The following is a 22,612-nucleotide window of genomic DNA, read 5'->3' as shown; positions in this document are numbered from 1 at the left end:
ATCTATTTACAGAAAAAACTGAGCACATGAAACTACTCTTGTACTTTAGTAAACCACAATAACCAATTCAGATGTTATTATACTATCCTCTATTTAACTAAATGCAAGGCTATATATATGAACATCTGACGTGTCTAGAACTACAAGCGCCATAAAAGGATTTCTCACAAGGGATTCTAATTAGAGATAGCAATATGAGTGGTTCAAAAGAGACATGAAACATATCAAAATAAATGGATTTATGGATCATAACGATTTTTGTACTTGTCAGATAGGTTGATCCATGTACAGTTTTTGTCCGAACTTGTTAACTACGAGTATTTATAAGCAATAAATGTTTCAAATATGATTACGCGAACTACATAAGTTCAATGATAAACACACAAAATCATAAACGAGCTTTTCAACACTTAAATCCTCTCGGCACTTTCACATAATAATAAAGTTCAATGATAATTCAAATATTTGAATAACATCATTTACGAGGTTTATGCCATAGAAATACATTTTGGGCACCTTTTGACCCTGTTTAACCTCTCAAGTCTTGATTACCCATTTGACCCATTAGAAATTATACATAACTCGAATGCACCCATTATTAACTACAAGTCTACAATAGATGGCAATAATACATGCCCATAGCAAATTATAACCGACATAATATCATGCCTCAATAGTGTAAGCCATGATATAATTAATATTATGTTGGAATAATCGTAGTAATTATAAAAAGAATTGTCATCGTTGGATGTCCTAAATGAAACACTGAAATAAGTTTGATCATTTAGTCAAATCCAGGAGAACTTTCGATATACAAGGTCACGATCGGTACCTCAATCATTGTACCTCTCTTATGTCTTTGCACTTCTTGAGACCTTATCATAAGTTACATCCATATAGTTGTAACTGATGGTTTAAAAAATTCTATGTATATAATAATAAATAGTTATAACTGAATTTAGTTAGAAAAGATGACACACTCAAGCAATAAATTTATCTAATAAACAAATTGAGCTCGACCTTCAAACCAACCACGAGTCATACTTGTTTACTTCAAAGGCTCCAAACAAGTTGAGCTCAAATTAAATGAGCCAAACAGGATTCTACCGCACAGATTTAGAGACTTGATATTAACAAAACTAAACTTGAATTTTATCATTGAGAAAACAAGTTAAAGAGTTAAGATGATTATTAACCCTAAACTTTTATATAGAAATAAAAAAATAGCGGACTAAAATCTCTATCTAATGACTTGGTATCCGCATTTAACAGAAAAAATTGGATGAATCATTTCCAGTAAACCTAAAAACATACTCTGTAATGTGCAAGGAAACCAAAACTTCTCTAGATGCCCGTTGATTAATATGAAATGAGAAACTCCAAAATGTGACAATTTCAACTGTTAGTTCTATTGGACTCATTTTTAGCACCTTTCCATATACGAAATATATCATACATCTCTTATAGATCTATATGATTTCTATGTTTCCAATAGTTCTACCAACCAAAATGCCAAAACAACATGACTCAAAAACTTCAAGACGGGGCTACGTCCCGTGTATGAGTGTGTCTGGTTCAAGAATGGTTGAACCAAGGTCCAATTGCACCATTTACATGGCCATTGCCATGAGCCCCCAAACCGTTTTGAACAAGGGGAGGTGGGAGACCAACAGGCATTGGTGGTGGTGCACCCGGGTATATGCCATGACCATGTGTAAGAGAGTGAGGACTCAAGTGAGGACTGCCAGCTGAACTGGCTGCTTTGAGTTGTTGAAGGGCGTGTATTTGTCTTAATCCCTCTTCATGAATCCGAGAAATCGTTTCAAGCTCTTTCATCGAAAGAGCTTCAAGGCCTGCACCATATAAAGGAGCGTGTCTCGACATTTCTTCTTGAAGGGATCCCTCCAGACTATGGATGTATTGCTGCACATGTAAAACTGCCCGTTAGCACAATTTCTTCAATCAGTCCAATAGCAATACAATATGGTGACAGAAGACATTTCTTAGCTATACTTTTTCCTCTTTCCAATTTCAAAAATGCAAGAATATCCATAAAATGAGTATCTGAAGGTGGTTGATTTTGACCCATCACCCATTTTGCTGTTCCAACGAGCTAGCTACCCCTATTTATTTTTTGTTATTCAGATGATGCTGTTAAACTTGCAACTGGCAAGTGATGTGGGTATGCATAACAGTGTAAAAGTGGATTTGATTTGTTAGATGAGGCACTTCATTTTTAGCAGTTACAAGGTATAGGTAGTCTCATTTATAGTCCACAAAATTAACTAGTTAGTAATCGAGGGCAATTAGGATTTATCAACAGTCGAGCAATTTATGATTCTGATAGCCGGTTATTTAGCAGGTCAGAATTATCAGATTTTAAGATGAGCGGTAAAAATTGATACATGCAATATTTTCCAACTATTCCTATGTTTAGTTGGCTAATACATCAAAACATCCCACGCATATAACCATGCAGTGAATATAGAAACTTAGGAATCTGTCTGTTCAGCCCTTGGGAACTGCAAGCATTCAAATTGACCACAAATAGCTACTTCTAGAGCTATGACCATTTTTATAGAAATAAAATTTGACTATTAGTAATTCTTTAAATTCGGTAAAAGCCAAGGATAAGAGCAAGATCTTAAGATCCTATGACCTTATGCTTGCAGATATGCTATGCAGAATTGACATATTTTCACTCACGAAATCATAAAATCAAAGATATAAAGATCAAGATCAAGAAGCAGCCCTCACTTCACCCATTGATGACATATAATCTATTTTCTATTCCAAACTAACTGTAACAGCTGATGTGCACACTTTTAACATAACTTGTTAGTAGCTAGTCACACATGATACCTTTAGTAGATATTTGGATAAGTCTTATGAACTACAATCAATACCACCGATAAAATAAAATGATTCCAGTAAACGTGTAGCTTTGGCTTATAGTTTATTTATTTTAGCAACTAATGCCATAAGTAGATGATTAAAATTGTTGCAATAGTTATAAAAAATGGAAGTAAATATACTAGGTTCAAATTACTATAACTTTCCAAAGTAGTTTTACCTTGTGTTCTTGATTTTGGAAAGAAAAGAAAACAAAAGAATGGGAGATCTTTTCTTATGTTGATTATTTTATTAAAAATATTTCACTCTGTGGTCTTGAGTTGGAAAGAAAGAAATAGAATGTATCAACTTAAAACGTCTACGATGTTCTCAAGTTGCAAAGAAAGACAATGAAAGCTGATCAACTTACAGTTATAACTTTATTATGTAACTAGGAAGGTAACCCACGCAATGCGTCGGCAGCGAAATGTGATGAGTGTGTGAGTGTTTTTTATGGTGATGTATTTGCTCCCGTATATGTGTATAAATGTAATGAGGCCTGCGTGGGAAATGCTTGGGATGAGCATTTAGGGGGACATACGGTAGAGAACCAAAAACTTCGAATTTAAAATGGGGAGAAAAAACTGCATAGATTTTCCCCTCAAATTTAAAGGTCCGTAATACCCGTGCATAATGTTAAAGTCAATGCAAGTTAACCTCTTAAAATTTTGAGGGTAAATGCATAATACATAGTAATTGGTTTAGATCAGGGGTTGTTAGGTAGTTAAAAACAGTTCATATTAAAGGTTGTTTGGTAATTGAAAAGCGTTCAGATCAAGGGTCTTCTGGTTCTATATCAACGGGAAATCCTACTTGGAGCCACTAATATAAAAATGAGTAATAAAGAAGTTGATGAGCTATAAAAAGAATCAAACCTCGCAAGTTTGCAACTTGGATTCCATGCCATCAATATATGCCTCACATCGAGCAATCTGTTCCTCCTTTTCACGCTTTTCTCCTTCGGTTTGACCAACTGTTTGGGTCAATCGTCGGACTTCGTCTTCGAGTGACTGCCTGATTTCTTCTCGACTTACATTCTCTGTTGCATAACGCTTGAGCTCATCATCAAATCTTTTCCTTGCAGCTTCAGCATTCCGTAGTCTTTCAGCAAGAGCATTTTTCTCCTTTGTTATTCTCTGCAACCATATATATGCAACAAATGTAAACCTTACTCAGTGACCGCCTTTATATTTACAAGACATAAAACAGCTCCAAGTTTAATTTCATTCTCTAACCGAACTATATTAGAACTTCTACAGATATTTTTTGTGCTTATCTCTAAGTTTAATTGCACTCACTATAACCTACTAAAAAGTCATCTACTCCAATGGAAAGCTTTTTCTAAAGCTTTTTTTGCCACTTGATTGGAAAAAGCTTTTGCTCAAGAGGTAGAGGATTATCAACCTATCCATCAAATAAGCTATTCGAGCCAGTGGTATTAACCTTTCCCAATGACTTTTGATTCAAAGAAACCTTTTCATCAACCTCCCAATGAAGATGCCCTAAATGAAGGTTTTGTAACAATTGAGTTCCTTTTGGTTTCAATCTCCTTGAAACACTAACTTTTTTCTCTAAAATCTTAGATAACTCTTAGGACTTTACTGAAAATGAATGCAAAAGTAGACATAATTAACGAACAGGCCACTAGTCATTTAGCTTAAATCTGGAAAAAAGGTTTGGCAACACTTATGTCTTCATGAACTTTTGCATGCTATCCAATGCAAATTAATAAAAGAATAACTCAACAATGAAGTCATTAGACTTCTTAAACTGAATCTGGAGTTTAGCAATTTTGCTCTTGAGTTGAAGGATAAAATAAATAACCAACACTCGACATATGCAACTTCTTAAGTTGCTTCTTTTTATGAATTATACATGAGGAAGTCAAATATAACCTCCAACAGAGGTAGTTACGGTAGCTGTTGCAAATATGGACAAAGAAACCAATAGCAAAATAACCCATAACGACAGTATTCACAATTGTAGCTTGTATGCCTTTGTAAAAAGAGTGACGCATGACTAAATCCGGTTGTTTTTTAACAAGGTTAGTGAAGTTAGAGGGGACGGGTTAAATTTTAGAATGCATCAACTTTATGGTATTAATTGCTAAAAGCTGTAGGGTACTTTCTTTCTGTCATATACACTGAACTGCCACAAAATACATTCCAACCAAAAACTAAAAGATAGAAAAGATTTTGAGCAGGAAGAAGAAATTCTAAGAAGGTGAATGGCTTTCTAAGTAAGTGGAAGCAGAGATCGGGAAAATAGAAAAGGGGGATATTTTCTTTTGCCCAGAGGAATTTAGTATAAATGATAATAGCAATGAGTTCACAGATCAGTACAGTCTGGACTGCTAAGATAATAGCACTTAAAAACTGGCCATCAAGCAAATCACCAAAGTTATCTAGATATTGACCAGCAGAAACTTTTTTGTAAAAGGAGAATGTTTCCATCATGACTATCGATTCATGGAACCATAAAGTTCCATCATTAGCCATCTCAAACTGCTCAGGACCCAAACGAGATATTTACTGAATATAAAAAGCATATCAATGAGAGAAAACAAATTCGCCTGCCTTCAGGAGACAACTGTCCCCCCAACAACACTCATTCAGCAACGATTATTGTTACTTATTTATAGGGTTACCTAACAATGGTCATGGATATACTGTTGTTGCTTATAATTATTTGAACTACTGTCATTGCTTATATTTTCTATGGAAATATGAAATACCATATTTACCTCTTTTATTAATTAATCCTCAAGAACGCTCGACTTACAAAGACATATCTATGGAAATCAAGATGATTAATGTCAGAACTTTTGAAAGCAATTAAGGAAGGAGGGTTAGAGCCTACAACTTACTCCATACTATAAAATCAAATGACTTGGCAAAATCAATACACAAAGTAGGGAGAGAGAAATAATGCATGTCAAGTTTGTGGTAGAGAAATTTTAGGAAGAAGCATCAATTTTCCAAATAGTATCTAATAATTTTTAATCTACATAAGCAAAAACTTAAAGCACAAAATCTTCTTAATGACAATAAAATGAGTTACAAAATAAGCAAAATACCTTCAATTCATCACGTTTCCGAAATTTCAATTGAGAAAGTTGTGTCTCTGCATCATGAAGCCTCTCTTGGAATACTTTCTTTTCAGAAGTAAGCTTAGAAATTTCATCATCTCGTTCTGACCGAAGCCATTCAAGTTGACTTTCAATTTCGTGCATTTGCTCACACATTTCCTTTTTTTCCAATGCAAATCGATCCACTTCAGCCTTCATCTCCGTCTGACATTTCATCGAAATATAAAAACTGAAGTTCAAACCACCATTATAACATGTTCCGTTATAACTATAGATTTATACTCTATACGGGTACCTTAAGGCGGCTGTTAGTAGCCTCAGCATCACTCAGTCTTTGCACCAGAACAGCCTTTTCTTCAGCCATACTTGAAACTTCAGCTTTGCTTTCTTCACGAATGCGAATAATTTCATCTTCGCTAACACATAACTGATGCCAAAGAGCTGCACGATCAACATTTGCCAGATCAGCAACTTCTTGCATCATGCTCAAAACTGGTCTAACAAATTCTTGTTCCTCAGAAACAAGGAATACCAAAATTTCCAAATCTAAATCTACTTCTCGACTAGTATCTGTAGTACTAGTGGCTCTGTCAACAAGCCTCTTCAGTATCCGCAACCTGTAAGGCCCATCAGCATACCACTTAAACAATATCGTATAAAGCATTTTCACAAACTCTCTCACACAAGAATCTCTAGAAAGCCCTAATGTTTCAGCTAAACCAAGAACAGAAGTAAAATCATCCCTATGGATTCTCAGTTGTTCAATGGTTTCTCCTTCCACACCCACTTCCTCATGCTGAAAATTCCCAGCAGCAAACTGTGAAGTTAGATTGAACCGTCGAGCCAGACGTCTCTCCAAGACCATTGCCACTGACTGGGGTATGATTCCACCATGTGCCACGGCTTTCTCAAATGTTTGGGAAGCTTCGGCAGCAAGGCATGGGATGGACAACATTTCTAATAAAATGTAAACATCAGAAAAATTAGCTGTTGACGCACAAAAATTTTGTGGGTCCATATGCAATCTATCAGAAGTTGCTCCATTTTCACCAAATAAGAATATTCCACAAGGCATTAACGGGCCTATTTCACGATAATCATCATCATTGTCGATGTCTTTTAGTATAGCCTCAGCAACATCAGTACAACTTGCTACTGTTCGACTCAGATAATCAAGAACGCAAGCAGACACTTCGTCACCCAAAAATTTTAACCTTGTACGCACAGACCTGACCTGTATACAACAAATTTAAGTAAGAAGACTTGAAACAATTTTCAATTTTCATACTGTAACCATTTAAAGAAAGATAAAAGCAATTACTGCTTCTGGAAGATGCTGGCAATGCAATGCAGCCTTGAAGACGAAATCAACTGTTGCTGCAAGAGGAGCATCATTAGAGTCTTCTAGAAGTTCAAAAGATTGATGTAGAATACTCTCCCAAACTTCACCATTGCATTTCAACTGGCTAAGGGCACCAAGAGCCTGGACATCAAGCCACATGAAAAAATAACTAGATTGCCAACTATAAATCAGGAAAAGCAAGTATTCAATAAACACAGACAGCATCTTACCGGAAGTAGTAAATCAGGTTCTGCATCTGACCTTTTGAGTCTATCCAAAAGCGCACAAGCAGCAAGTGGATGCTCTGAATGCTCAACCAACTTGGGCACAAGAGCAATTAGGTCAGGTTGCAGATGCTTAGGAGCCTTGTCCAATACAAGAGCAATCTTTTGTGCAGACTGAGGTCTTCGTCTTGGCTCGGGACATCCTTGTGGAACTGCTCCGTCTAACTCTCTCAAAGAGTTCACAATCAATCCTAAAAGTTCCTCAGACTGCTCTGGCCATTTAGTCTGGATACAACAATCTGCTAAGCAAATAGAAAGAAAAAATAAACAAAGATAAACTAAGACTTCTAAAGAAGTGGTTAGGCACACCTTAGACCGAATGGAGGAACTCTCAGACGAACTAGCGGCACATGTTTCAGGTGGACAGAAAGGCTGCCCATGTCCAGTAAATGTTTTCTCAGATGAATGATTTCCATTCATGTCTGAGCTTTGTACAGCAGAAGCAGTAGAGATCTCATCTTTTGCAGAATCCAGCCTGCCATTTACATAAAGCTGTGAAGATTCTGGGGGGCTACTAGCTCCACTACCATCTTGAGAAGGTCTAGAACTCCCATCTGAACAATCATCATTCAAGCTTCCTTCTGATGGTTGACAGCACTCCACCATAATATCCAGAAGCAAATCTATTATTGCCTGCTGCAACACTTTGACTCCCATCAGGAGGTTCATTAGACTTGGAGATGATTCATCAGATTTAACATTTTTCTTCCCATCACTGGGACCAGAAAACTTGGTTGGTAGAAGCAAACGCTTTACTTTGGCAGGGTCGTCAAGATATACTCGAAGTCCGGTTAAAAATCCCGCTATTGCACCAGCATCCATGAGAAGCTTTTCTCTTAAGGTGACTTGGGGCTGTGAAGGATTATCCCCGTATGTGAGATGAAAGCCTGCTCTAGAAAGAAGGTTTCGGAATATGTCTTCTTCGTCTCCACTGATTCCTTCACTATCCTCTGAATCAATCAGTTCATCAGGATCAGTCGTCAAAGCATCCTGATCATCCTCAGAAGCATAAACCTGGAAGATAAAGACATAATTAATTGAATATAGATATATGAAAAAGATAGAGGAAAGACTCTAGATAGAGATATCTATCCTAGTGTAGTAAACTCAAAACTAACAGAATTCAAATAATGCCTCTCAAAACAAAAAAACAAAAAAAAGCAGAATCCAGATAATCTTGCATTTACCAATATCACAATATTCATTGAGCATGGTATCCTATAAGCTCCTGATATTATATTTGGATAGAAGGCTAGGCTTAAAAAACTTCGAAGTGTCATCCTACCAATATTAAGTTTTGAATTACCCCAGAGCATGGGGTCTATTTTCAAAAAGTTGTTACTTTTCTTGTCTACTGGTTAAAGAGTACCCAAAGTGTTTAGTAAGACCTCCTAAACTATGAACATCAACCTGATCAGTGACAAGAGCATAACTTAGATAGATCAATTGTTCTCACACTTGCATGTGGTAGTAGATACACACACATCCAATATGGAAAATCTATCTCACTACTCGGGTGTTGATAATAACTTTTACCTAGCAATTACAGTTCTGCAAATCGCTAGATAATGATTTCTTAATGCTTTTGATTATTAACAATGTTAGACAATACAGATCTAGCCAAGAAAATCAAAACAAATGAACCACTTGTCCACACGTACACCAGCTTTTGTGTACTATTATGATAAAGGCCTTCCATTTGAGCCTACAAAAACACATCTACCGTCCTCTTTCATAACTTTATACTTCCACTCATTATGCCATCAAACTACTCAAAGGCATGATTTCATTAGTAGCGGTAATTTATAATTATACTGTATTTCTGTATCACATGTATATGTCGCGATAACCTACTTCTCATAATGTTTGAACACAACAACGAGAATTTAGAACCTAAGGCCATGTCTGGCATTGCTTCCAGTTTTGGAGAATCGGTTTTGAATATTCACTTGTCTTTAAAAAAAACAAAAATGCGTCTCTTACAAGATCAGGCAAACTCCTAAGATAAATTACCTTCAGAATCCTACTTTAACTTCATGATATAACTACAACGTTAAACTACATAAATGTATTTGTACTTAAAAACCACCGTACTGACCTCTAGATCTGCAAACTCAAACCATGGGCAGCAATCCAAGATTTCACAAACAAAGACAACTGTGTCTCTTACAAGAAAACCTGCATCTGCTTCGAGCATATCTGAAACCTTCATGAACTGAAGCACAGAATTGTTCCAAGTCTTGGTACAAATAGATGACTCCTTCCACACAGTCTTGGAAGTATTCTTTTGATTCTGTATAGCCATCCTGTACTTGACCCAAAAGTTCTTATCAGGGTCAGTGCCAACTGACTGATCACTCTCCAGGTATATGCATATTGTGTCAAAAGACTCGTAAACACCTGCAATAGAGTAGAAAAGACTGTCATCTTGGTCACCTTATGAGTATCTTATATAACATACTTGTGATCAGAAGAAAACCGCTCACCAAGCCGAAGCTCGCAGCCACCAGCTTGAAAGAATCTGCTAAATATTTTACGGGTTTCCATTATGTCTTTAAAAGACAAAAAATTCTCTACCTTCCATGTAAAAGAACTCAATTTGCCTCCTTTATCTGTAAGGGCAGCAGTATTACTAGATTCACTTTCTTGATCAGTAAATTCGTGCATTAAGGATGTCTCCTTTAAAATTAAAACATCTGCAGAGAAGACAACAACATCATGAACCAGAAACCCAGAGTCTTGATCAAATAGACTGGTTAGGGTCACAAATTCACGCCAGCCCCAGTCCTTTGCGGATTTCGAGTAGCGATTCTGTGATTCCTTTGTAACGGATTTGTCCTCCATCTTTTGGTTGACAACCGACAAACGATGGCTCACAAAACAACTCCAGTCACTAGTAGTATTCCGTGAATCTGTTACTTCTAGGAAAACTGACAGATGACATGGTGGCTGAGACTGCCCTGATACAATGAAGCACAAGTGTAAACATCAAGCATAGTTCTACTAACCCTTCCATATAGTTCCCACAGAGAGCCCTAACTGCTTGAAGTAGACATGATCACTTTTCATTACTAATGCAATTATTTAATAGATAAAACTAGGTGTATATGCGTAACAAGATTCTAGCATCTGATAATCAGTTTTGTTGCAGCTAATATCACACTGATTATTCTATCCCTACATAACTAAAACAATAATAAGCAGATATAGGTTACCGATACACTAGAAAGTAACTAGCTGAACCTGATGTTACCATAGTCAACCCCATCACTTTTAGAGCATACATGTCAGAAATTTTTAAAACATAGCTGTAATGTAGTTAGAGCAAAGGTAGCAGAAAATTATTAGCCTGTAGCTCATGTTATTAGAGATTTTACAAATTATGGTACAAAAGTTTGTTACAAAAGTGAACTGTGAATCCGCTGGGTAATTCTAACGACAAACTGAACATTTTGCAGATACAAAAATGTGCATATTTCATTTGTACAACTTACAATTTATTACATTGTCAAACAACTACCAAAAACAAGAACTTTCAAAAAGAGGGCAATAACATTGCATACCTCGAGGGTAAACTATAAGGCGACAATCACGATTTCCAATTTGAAACCTCCTGCTCTTGATACAAAGCCCAGTAATCTTTCTCTTTTTAAGAAGATCCTTCAACCTTGTGAAATTTTCAATCCTCCACGTGAATTTCCCCATATGACCATCTGACTTTCGAGCACCACTCCCCATTCTACTTCCAATCAATCCTCCATTCTTGAGGAAATTACTGTGCTCCTTGATCACATGAAACGACGTACTAAACACAGCGGTATCATCCACCAAAAAACCCGACTCAGCCCCACAAAAATCCATCATTTTCATATAATCGTTCCACCCTAAACTAGTATTATCACCACCCTTATTATCAGCAGCAAACCGTCCATATGAATCCCTATGCATATGATTCATCCCTGGCTTTTGATTCAAAACAGACATTCGAAACAAACACCAACAGCTCCTATCAGTAGCCGACGCTTTCTCAGTATCTTTACTCTCCAAACACATAGACAAATGATCAACCCCATTAACACAACTCTGGTAGATACTAATCCTCAAATTACACTCACCCGCAGGAAAAACCGGGCTCATTATCTTCTGGGTCTTAATCATATCTTTAAACAATGTAAAATTATGAACTTTCCACGTAAACTTCCCACTCAAAACATCACCCCCGACAGGTCCATTCATCACAACAGAACTCGACACAGACCCTGCCTGCACCTCATTACTATCTCTCACAAAACTAACCGACTCATTCAAAATCAAAATATCCGCAGTTATAACAACACAATGATCATCATTAAACATAAAACCCGACTTGAAATCAAGTATACAACCAGAAGGCGTAAAATCACACCACCCATGTGACTTCTTTTTCGCCGAGAACCTATGCCAAGAATCTCGATGAATAGACTTACTATCATCAACAGGGTTTACAACAGTTAAACGATAACTAGCGAAACAATCCCATTTCGACGAAGAAGTCCCTCTAGGGTCCATTATTTGTAAATATATCGAAATATAACCGGGCAATGCCTGCGAATCGCCTTTCGGGTAAACTAACAATCTACAATCATAACCACCTACTTCAAAATACTTACTCCATAAAGCTCGGGTTTTTACCTTTGGGAAATTACTGATTGTCCATTTACATAAAGCCGCGTATTCGCCTCGCCTTTCGATCGAAACCGACTCCGATGAAGACCCCCCAGATGATGATGATGCCGATGATGAAACTGGGTTGTCTTCAGTCGCCGGAGATGTTGCATTCATTAGCTGTACGGATGCCGGAGATGTTGCCGGTGGCGGCGGCGGCGGCTGATGGGACGATGATGATTCTGATTGTGATGACGATGATGATGATACAGCTTCTTGATGATGGTGTTGTTTCATTTTAGTGGGGATTTAATTAAAGACTGATTTGTATATATATATTTTTTTTTGCGTATATATATATGTATATATGTTGTATGTATAGATTTTTGATTTGTGGGTTTTTTTTTATTTTTATTTTTGGTGATGGAAATAGAGAGAGTGATGAGTGGGGGCTGGAGGAGGGAGATGATGGTGAACTTGGCACAGGGTCACAACTCACAAGGACAGGGTAGGGGTTAGTTACTTTTTTTCATATTTTCTTTTGATTTTTACTTTCCTTTTATATTTATTTCTATATTTATTTTTAGAGACTATCATTGTTTAGTATCGTTATGTTTGATTTGATATTGTTTTATGTAATACGGTGCACGTAATGCGTTATTGGCACCGTTTGCGTTATGTGAAGAATAATTAGGGTTGTGATGTATGTCGGTTTGTCGCCATGATGAATATGTCTATCTATATGTATTGTATGCGTAGTGAAAATTACAAATGTAATAAAGATTGCAATGTAATGGGTGAATATTGATGTAATATTGTTATGACCGGCACTTACTATATGTGAATGTAGTGAAATGAAACACGTGTTTTATAATATATAAAAGGTAAGATTTTACGTAAAAAAAAGTGTTGATAGAGTATTAAGTTATCTAGGTGTTAGGGTATGTATTTTAACGAGTTGTTTATTTAATATAATTCAATGATGTGATCATAATGTAAAGGTTGGTATATAAATTTTACTAGTGTAATAATTACTTTTTTACTGAAATAAGTAACATGGATAGAGGATGATTTGTTAAGTTGATGCACATAATCATATGGATATTAATATAACGTTAAGATTAAGAGGTATAAACTTAGATTTGTTTTAAAACGACCTGACTTTATATACACAACATTTCTTATAACTTTTTAAGAAACTTATACTATTTTTATAACTATAACTATAAACCTATATGAAAGAAATGGTTTGTATATGGTTGATCTAAAGCTTTTTATATTTACACCAAGGGAATAGGTACGCAATAAACTTTGAAGGATTTTCATTTTACATAATGTATTAATCCTGTTTATATTTCTCAATTTCAATAACTTAGCTTATAATTATTATAAAGGTCAATATACCTTGATTACATGACATGTGTGATTAATTATCAAACTATGAGTTTAATGCGTGCATTTTATAATGAACTAAACTAAATATGTGATAGATATATGTAATTAAAAGCTAAGTTTTTTTATGAAATAAAAATCGTTAAAAAGGTGTTAGTATGGTAAAGAAAGAATACTATAGAGAACAAGAAAAGAGATGGAGAGAAGAGATTCATCTTTCATTAACATTAGGGGAATATATATACACTCATATGTATAGAGTAGGCTACAAGAAAATAGAGATATTAGGAAACTAAATCTCTTAATAAAATATTCACAATATAATTAACTAATATAATTATCTACAAACTTCCCCTTGGATGTTTTGTTGAACAATACACTTGAGTTGTTAACTCATTAAAAACCTTGTCAAGAAAACCCAGTGGGAGAAAACCATGACGAAGGGAAAAAGAGTGCAACACGCATTGTCTTCCCCTGATTACCACAACACTTGAAATCATTGAGTTGTCGTAATCCGATACCATGAATTAGCTTCTTGAACGATGAAGCTGGAAGTATCTTAGTAAACAAATATGCTTTTATTTATTCTCTTTAAGTCACAAGCTTCATTATCTTCATATAGAATTGTTGGAGTGTTGCTCCCTGAAGAAGATAAACAAAGATGTTGTATGACATTCCCATTTGAATGACTAACTATAGATTATGCCTCGTTAAAACCTTATTAGATAAAACCCAATGGGACAAAGATTTAATGAAGGAAAAAGAGTACATAATTTCTTAGATACGCTCAGAGATATTGCTCGTTAAAAACCTTACCAGGAAAAACCCAATGGGACAAAAACCATGACTAAGGGAAAAAGAGTGCAACGCGTATCTTCTCCCCCTCATGATCACATCACTTAAATTCGTTGGTTGGCACAAACCAATATAGCAAACCAATATCTTTGAATTTATCATAGTAAGTGTCTAGATCAATTCGATTATAGCATAAACAAACTTGCTATTTTCTCCACACGTGATCCACATATCATACATCGTATATTCCATTCAAGTACATACACGTACTACATAAGTTACGCTTTACCAATAACTTCAAGTGAAATGATGTATTATTTCATGACCAACATGGACTATCAATGCTTTAATGACACTTTTAAACCAATATTGTGATCATCATCTTTAGAAGTTGATGAGGTCCCTTCAACATCATATGACCTCATAGCCATAAGCGTCATGCATTCATAAAATATATTCGCATCTTATCCCGCTTCAATGTTACACATGCATTTTGTCTATATCCTTTAGACGTTGATTCAAGACAAACTTTGTCTTATATTTCACATTTATTAATTCAATCACCATCGGACACTCCTTTAGAGTTTCATTGATTTTTAAATCATCAAAGTTCATGAAACTTAAATTATACTCACATCCAGATTTTTTTATACAGTTTCATGATCATAATAAATTCTATGGCACTTTTTCAATAGCTATACACTTTAGGAATCATAACAATATGCCATGGTTTGATTAAATAATATTCTCGAGAAATTTTCGCATATGTTATAAGCATTTTAAATCACGAGGCATGCTTCATGCATTTTATGTCCTCATGGAATCTCAATATCAAACGAGCTCTATCATATATTGTTTAGACGCAAATCAAATATCTTGTCTTGCCAGGCTTTCAATAGATCAATAATTGCTTCCACCATATGACATTTCTTGCCCATAATCAATATAAGGTTTGTTCAACAATCTTTATGCCATACTTCAATTCAATATTTGAACATAGACCGATTTACATCATATAATTTATGCATTTTCAAGTGCTTGGACTTCATGTCCAAAATACTAGCGTCTTTTCATCATTGGCCAATCATCCATATTATATCATTTACGTGCATGCATGCTTTCAAGATCCTCACCATTATACATACTCTTAGCGCTATCATATTCAATTAGTCTCGACGTCGAATTAGTTTATTTTTGATTCCACAATTCTCTAGACATGTCACAATTCATTGAGATCTCATTATTTTCGGGTTCCCAGATTTTCTCAAAAACCTTCATGTCACAATTCTCTAGACATGTCACAATTCTTATGGGGTCTTTATACCTCGACTTTGACCATCTTAGTTTTATGCTTCTTTTCTATCGAGGCTTTTTAGCTGGAATTGACTTTTCTACCACTTTAAAATGTGCGTAGACTCATTAACAATTGGAGCATTAGCGGCTGATATATGTGATTCAATCACAATATCTTTCTGGTCAGTTAACATGCTGGCAATTACTAAATGTCCTGAATGAATTATCTCACAAACTTTAAGTTTATATTTATTGGTGTGAGGATCTTTGATAATCCATTATTACTCATTTCAGCTGCTTTCCATCTTTCCCTAATGTTGGAAAATCTCCCCCTAATGTTGGGAAATCTAAATCATATTAATGAGAAACATACGCCATAAACAAATATCTCAATGATGGCTTTATTTACTACGTACTCATCTTTCATGTTTAACTCATAACCAAAATAGGCATACTAGTGTCTAGTTAATCAGACATTTTTGAAGTGAATCAGAACATGAGAATATACACTTCCAAGGTACGACTATTTTCCTAACATTATTTCCAACATTTCTTTAAAGTCTCATCTTTGTGCATTGTGGTGGGGCAACTTAATCATATGTGCACATTCATAACTCTTACGAGACATATGTGTTTTCTGACCATAAACCAATTTCATTGGGGATGAAACACGATAATCTCTTGGCATGATGCGAAGACAAACTATTGCATGTTAAATAATAACATGGCCCCAAAAAACTACAAATCATCCATTTTGCTCTCAAATAATCTTTATAAAATGAATCATTATTGCTAATAATAGTCAAATATGGAACATGCTCCCAATCTTATAAGATGAGCAATTAATCATGCAAACTTCATGTTGCGACTTAAATAACCCATTTAGACGATGCATCGATTTAAAACACTAATCATTTTTGCATTAAACGGTAGATTGATATGAATCGTTTGATCCCATATACCGAATTGGTACCCACATAACCCCCAGCAGGGATAATGTCAAAGTAATTCAACCATTTAAATTCAATTATGTCTTTGACAAGATTCGAAGATAGAACGTACTATTACAACATATATTAACTATTATTTTATTTTATTGGGTATTTATTAACTTATTATATTACAAATGTAAATTGGTGATAAAAAAATAAAAAATGTAAATTAAAACTGAAATTGAAAGCAAAAGTCAATTTATGAAAATTGAGATTGGGATTGGTTAATAAAGATGATATTATTAAATCCTAATTTTATCAAATTGAGCTATGCGATTGGTTAATAAGTTATTTTTACTATAATAATAATAATAATAATAATAATAATAATAATAATAATGAACATAATTTTATCAAAATAAAAATATATATATAACAAATAACAATTATAAAATCCAAAACTTTTATGAAAAATAAATATACAACAAAATCTACAAGAAGTTTCCTTAGTTGTATTATTAAGAAAACTGTTATAACAACAAGACATGACAAGATATTGATAGACGAACAAGTTAAATGCTTTTGTCAATGCGTTATTTATTTTTCAATTAGAGGTTTATTATTTCATAATTATAATTACATTGTTTATATTTGAATTCCCTAATTATTCTTTCACAACTTTTTTTGGATGACATTTATATAATTTATTTTTAATATGTCATAAACAATCCGTGTATTCGATACGGGTCTAAATTTAGTATATGTGTAAATCTAAAAGATAATATTTTTAAAGAAAAACTATATTATGTACAACTGTTTAATGTAACACGTACCTGATTACAAAAAGGAAATAGCAAACAGTATGACTATGAATCAAAATAAATAAAATAAAATACATTACTTTAGTCACAAAATACATATGGTAACAAAAGTTACAAAAATAAATGTTTGTGAGTATTTTTCATTGTAGTTAGAGTACAAAAATGTAAGCATAAAATACAAATTTTGTAGCAAATAAAGTTTTTAAGCGGTAAATAATAATAAGTATAAGAGCACCTCGCCCTAATACGAATGTCCGAATTGGACTCGTCTTTAAAAGGCAATATGGTGCACACCTGTGTACCATATCGAGTTTGTATTGATACCAACCGTGATAGGGGTCCGAATTGGACTCGTCTTTAAAAGGCAATATGGTGGACACCTGTGTACCATATCGAGTCTGTATTGATACCAACCGTGATAGGGGCAAGGGTGCAGAGCCACTTTCGCTCTTTTCTAGCTAATCATATGTCGCCACGTGTTTTTGCCAATTTCTTGCCATTTTTTGCCAAAAAGAAGCCAAACCTAAGGGTGTAATATACCAATCGGCAATTTAGCATATATAAACAAATCATATAATTATAATAAAATAATTCATATATATATATATATATATTTGTGTGTGTGTGTGGTCTCCATCTCCACACCACACAACCTCACCCCAAGTTCGCTACCTATCACACAACTCAACCCCAAGTTCTCTACCTACCACACAACCCCATATCTCCATCTTCACACCCTACAACCTCAACCCAGGTTCTCTACCTACCACACAACCCCATATTCTTTTTTGAATATCAGTCGGAAAGAAGAAAAAGTGGAAGGAAGGAGAGCATACTGACAAAAATCTATATCTCTTGATCTATATAAACATATTCATATTTCCATCTATAAATAAATAGCCATTTTGGACGGAAAGAAGAAAAAGAGAAAGGAAAAAAAAAACTTGCCGGAAAAAATCGGTTTATATATATAAGCACGGTGGGTATATATATACACACGGACATGTATATATATATATACATATCTCACCTGGAAAAACAAGTCAAATGGGTCACCGAAAACAGAATCCTCGTCGAAAAAATGGGTCTCCGCAAAACAGAATTGTATGTGTGAGTAAACCTAAGGGTGTAGTATACCAATCGGCAATTTAGCATATATATAAACAAATCATATAAAAATAATAATAAAAAAATTCTTATAAATATATATATATATATATATATATATATATATATATAAGGGTGAGTTATTTTGAGAATCACTAAAAAAAAAGAACGTGAGAACCAATCTCAGCCCTCCATTCATCAAGATCAGGAAGGGCATGTTTGTCATTATTAAAAAAGTTGTCCAACACTCTCTTTCGCTCTCCTATTATTAAATCAAAAAATATCTAAATCATTAAAAAAAATTTATCTCACAAACCGTAGATCGTTAGACGAAAAAAAAACATGGGTAGTCTTGAAATTTCGTCCTCTTTCATTAGAGATGCAATTCGATATACTTTTGACGACTTTTTTAAAAAAAAATTTTCCATCACGTTCATCCTACACATGTGTAAGTACAACCTACACATGTGTAGGAAAGACCTAGAACTGGTGAGTTGTATAACCTACCCATGGGTAAGTACAACCTACACATGGGTAAGTTACTTATAAAGTTCAAAAATGATGAGGACGCATTGTCAAACCCTAAATACTAAACCCTAAAGCTTAATTTCTAATCCGAGGGGGAGGCTACTTTCTAAAAATCCAGGAAAATCTAAACCCTAAAAATCTAAAACGGATGAGGGTTCCCACTCTAGGGTTTAGGGTTTGAAGCCCGAGTGTTAGCCTATCGGCTAACCCTCGACCTTCAAACCCTAAACCCTAGAGCGGGTACACGTCACGCTTTAGGTTTTAGGGTTTGAAGTTGAGGGTTAGCCGGTTAACCCTACAACTTCAAACCCAAAACCCTAAAGCTTAATTGCTATTATGAGGGGGAAGCTACATTCTAAAAACCCTGGAAAATCTAAACCCTAAAAACCTAAAAAGGATGAGGGTTTGATATGTCATATTTTATACCCATTTCACACGATTTATATATTTAAGTTAGCATGTTTATTGAGTCGTTTTTGTATACAATCATTGCGTTGATGGTATTTGTTAGTGTTTCAGGTGACTGACAGGTATGTAAGCGTAAATTTGGAGAAAATGACTTTCTGGAGCCAAAACGAGTGCTAACGGATAAATTCCGGAGCGTTTGGATGAAGAAATCAGCTGGTCAACAAAAGTCAAAGGCCATTGCGCCCCAACTCCATGTTGCGCCGCAATAGAAATGTCAGAAAATTTAGTTGCGCCGCAATACCTCAAGTCTTCAGCAAGTACGTGTCAACAAAAGTCAAAGTCAACATGGAAGTCAAACCTCATTGCGCTGCAACTAGCTGTTGCGCCGCAATGGGTGTCGAATCCGTAACTTTTTGGAAACATATATATAGCGTGTTTTATCATTCCAAAACCCTAACTTTTACTTCCAGTCGACCTTAGAGCACTTTTTGAGGGTTTTTCTTGAATTCACCCATCTCGAAGGATTTCAAGTACGACCGGATCAATTTCGTTATTCGTTTTCAATTCCTTGTATTCGGTAACGATGAATTCTCTTTATTTGATTGGATATTCGTATTTTAATATGAGTGGCTAATCGCCTTTTCATCCATCTTGATGGAGGAGACAATATGTAAAGATTGCACTATTTTTATAATTCAAGTTGATTTAATTTAACGTTGTATCGTGATCTTAGTTTATTAATTCTTTATCATTTAATTATTGATTGCGGATAATTTTTGCACAATCCTAGTGGCAAATCGGGTTGGGTAGAAGTTATTTTGATCGCTTGGCTAGAAGTGATTGGTTCTATGACGGGTACGGTAGAAGGTAATTAATAATTAATAAGAATTAACGGGTTAATGGTTGGGTACAATCAATAGACATATTTGTTATCTGAAATGACCAAAACCATTGTTGAATTAGTAAAATTATAAAAAGGCGTCTCGAGGTACCGGTCTTAATAATGGAACTAGTTTAAACAAGAGAGTCAAATGAAGTTGTAAACTTGACGGGTACGGGGTTAGCGATCAATTTGAATCTCGGTTATTGAATCAACTAAATGGAATTAGAACTTCATCAAATGTGCAATCTTAACATGTTTTCGAGCGAAATCAAGATGGATGACCTTTAATTTATTGTTTTAAACAACAAAATCTGCTTTCGATTAATCCTGAGGGATTACTGACTTTTCTCACTAACTACTTGCAACGTGGCAATTCGGCCACAAAACCTCCCAATTTTACTTGAATCACTTAATTGTTACAATTACTTATAATAGTCCTTGTGAACGATCTCGGCTTACCAGCTTTTACTATACTGCATGCGATCAGGTACACTGCCTGGGAGTGTGTAATGGTCAGTATTTCGGTAAATCGTGTTTATAAATTTTATTACTAGATTTCACACATCAAGTTTTTGGCGCCACTGCCGGGGACTTAAATTAAGTAGTTGTTCGTTTTGTGATTCGATCCTTCCTTGCATTCATTTGTGAGGAAGTTATTTGTTTTTGATAGATAGATTTTATTTTTGAGTTAGTTTTGTTTTTGTTAGTTTCTGTTGCGGTTAACGGTATTTCTTGTGGTGCGTGTGCAGGTGGTTTGTTAGTTGATGAATACAAGAGCCTCTGGTAGACTTTTGCCTAGTCCTTAGTCTAAACCCGGGAAAGCCAGAAGACGCTTACTAAGATCAATCAACACAGAGCCCTCAAACGCCGACAAAATAGATTCAGGAACCGAAAACTGTGACCAACCGGACGTAGACTTTGATCAACACTACTCAAAGAAGGATTCAACGTCCGAAGTTCACTTAAGTACCAAATTCTCCGAAGGTGGTGGATTGTTCAAAACTGGTGATAGTTAAGAAGAAGAGGATAATCAGGATAAAACTCATAAACCAGATTCAACAGTAATTCCTCAAGCAAATCTTCGAGTAAATTAACCAGTTAGAGCAAGGAGAATGGGTAATCAAGAGCAACCGGTCAACCTCAACAACCGTCTTTACGGTGACCGAAGAAGAAATGTACCGACTAATAGGGGTACTCCAATTCGCCTTCCAACCACCGGGGTTAACTTTTCTCTCAAGGAAAGTCATTTGAAAAGTGTGGAGGAAGAGAAGTTTAACGGGGTGACCAACAATGATCCGTACGACCATCTAGAAAGGTTTGAGAAAATTTGTAGGTTTTATCATTATGGCGCAAATCAGGATGATAATGAGAAGCTCGAGCTTTTTCCACTCACTTTATGTGGAGAAGCTAAGGCATGGCTCAAGGAACAGCCAGACGATTTGTATACCACTTGGGATGAGCTTCGTGTTGGTTTTATTGATGAGTTCTATTCTGTAAGGAGTCAAAGACAGTTGGAAAATAAGATCCAGTCATTCACTCAAGATCCAGGGGAAGATGTAGTAGATGCTTGGAAACGGTATAAGGAAATGATCAGGAACTGTCTAAGAAACAATCTGAACACGGAAGCAGTAGTTGAAATTTTTTATGACGGTTTGCTTAAGAGAACTCGAAGGGAACTTGTCGGGGCATTCGGGGGTAGTTTGAAGAATGTGCCACCTGGTGAGGGGTACAAGATCCTCGATGACATGACTAAAGAGTTTTCTGGTCGTGAAGAACTTTTAAGTAGGAGAACTGCAAGCAAGACGGTTGCAAGGTGGGAAAGTGGTGAAGAATCTAGTGAGTTGCTGAAGTCAAAGCGCTTTCGAAGCAAATGAACGAGAGGTTTGACAGTCAAGATAACAGGTTCAAAAGCATTGAAAGAGATGTAAAGGTTTTAGCTGACGGATGTGATCATTGTGGAGAATTGCACTACACAGAAGACTGTCCAGATAATTCGGCACAGGAAGTTAGCTATGTTCAGAATCAGCAGGGAAATTTCAACCAGAATACCGGTTATCAAAACTGGCAATAAGGTACTTCATATCCCTCGTCTTCATTTAATATTGCTAACAATTCTGGTTTTAGTGGTAACAGGTTTAGCAGGTTCAGCGGTCAGCAGAATGCTAATGCTGAGTTGAGAGAAATCATGAAGTACTTGGTCGGT

At 35.4% G+C, this 22,612-nt stretch overlaps 1 protein-coding gene across 2 annotated transcripts; it reads right to left on the bottom strand.

Moving 5' to 3' along the window:
* Positions 1–1,323: 1,323 nt before the first annotated feature.
* On the bottom strand, positions 1,324–12,763 carry LOC122578111. 2 transcript variants are annotated; one of them, XM_043749993.1, is made up of 10 exons: positions 11,170–12,763; positions 10,093–10,566; positions 9,705–10,006; positions 7,916–8,620; positions 7,553–7,831; positions 7,302–7,463; positions 6,276–7,214; positions 5,969–6,184; positions 3,768–4,028; positions 1,324–1,923 (listed from the first exon to the last, which is right to left on the bottom strand). In XM_043749993.1, the coding sequence occupies exons 1-10, from the start codon at positions 12,545–12,547 to the stop codon at positions 1,576–1,578; spliced, it is 5,064 nt and encodes a 1,687-aa protein (XP_043605928.1). In that variant the 5' UTR covers positions 12,548–12,763; the 3' UTR covers positions 1,324–1,575. The 2 variants fall into 2 exon arrangements, with proteins under 2 accessions (XP_043605928.1, XP_043605929.1); XM_043749994.1 differs by lacking the exons at positions 1,324–1,923; positions 3,768–4,028 and having other exon boundaries at positions 6,149–6,184; positions 6,276–6,421; positions 6,513–7,214.
* Between the last annotated feature and the right edge of the window lie 9,849 nt (positions 12,764–22,612).

Source organism: Erigeron canadensis, chromosome 8, assembly GCF_010389155.1.
Source record: "Erigeron canadensis isolate Cc75 chromosome 8, C_canadensis_v1, whole genome shotgun sequence".
Lineage (NCBI taxonomy): Eukaryota > Viridiplantae > Streptophyta > Magnoliopsida > Asterales > Asteraceae > Erigeron > Erigeron canadensis.
The sequence above is the reverse complement of the archived record's forward strand: the minus strand, read 5'-3'. Positions and strand labels throughout refer to the sequence as shown.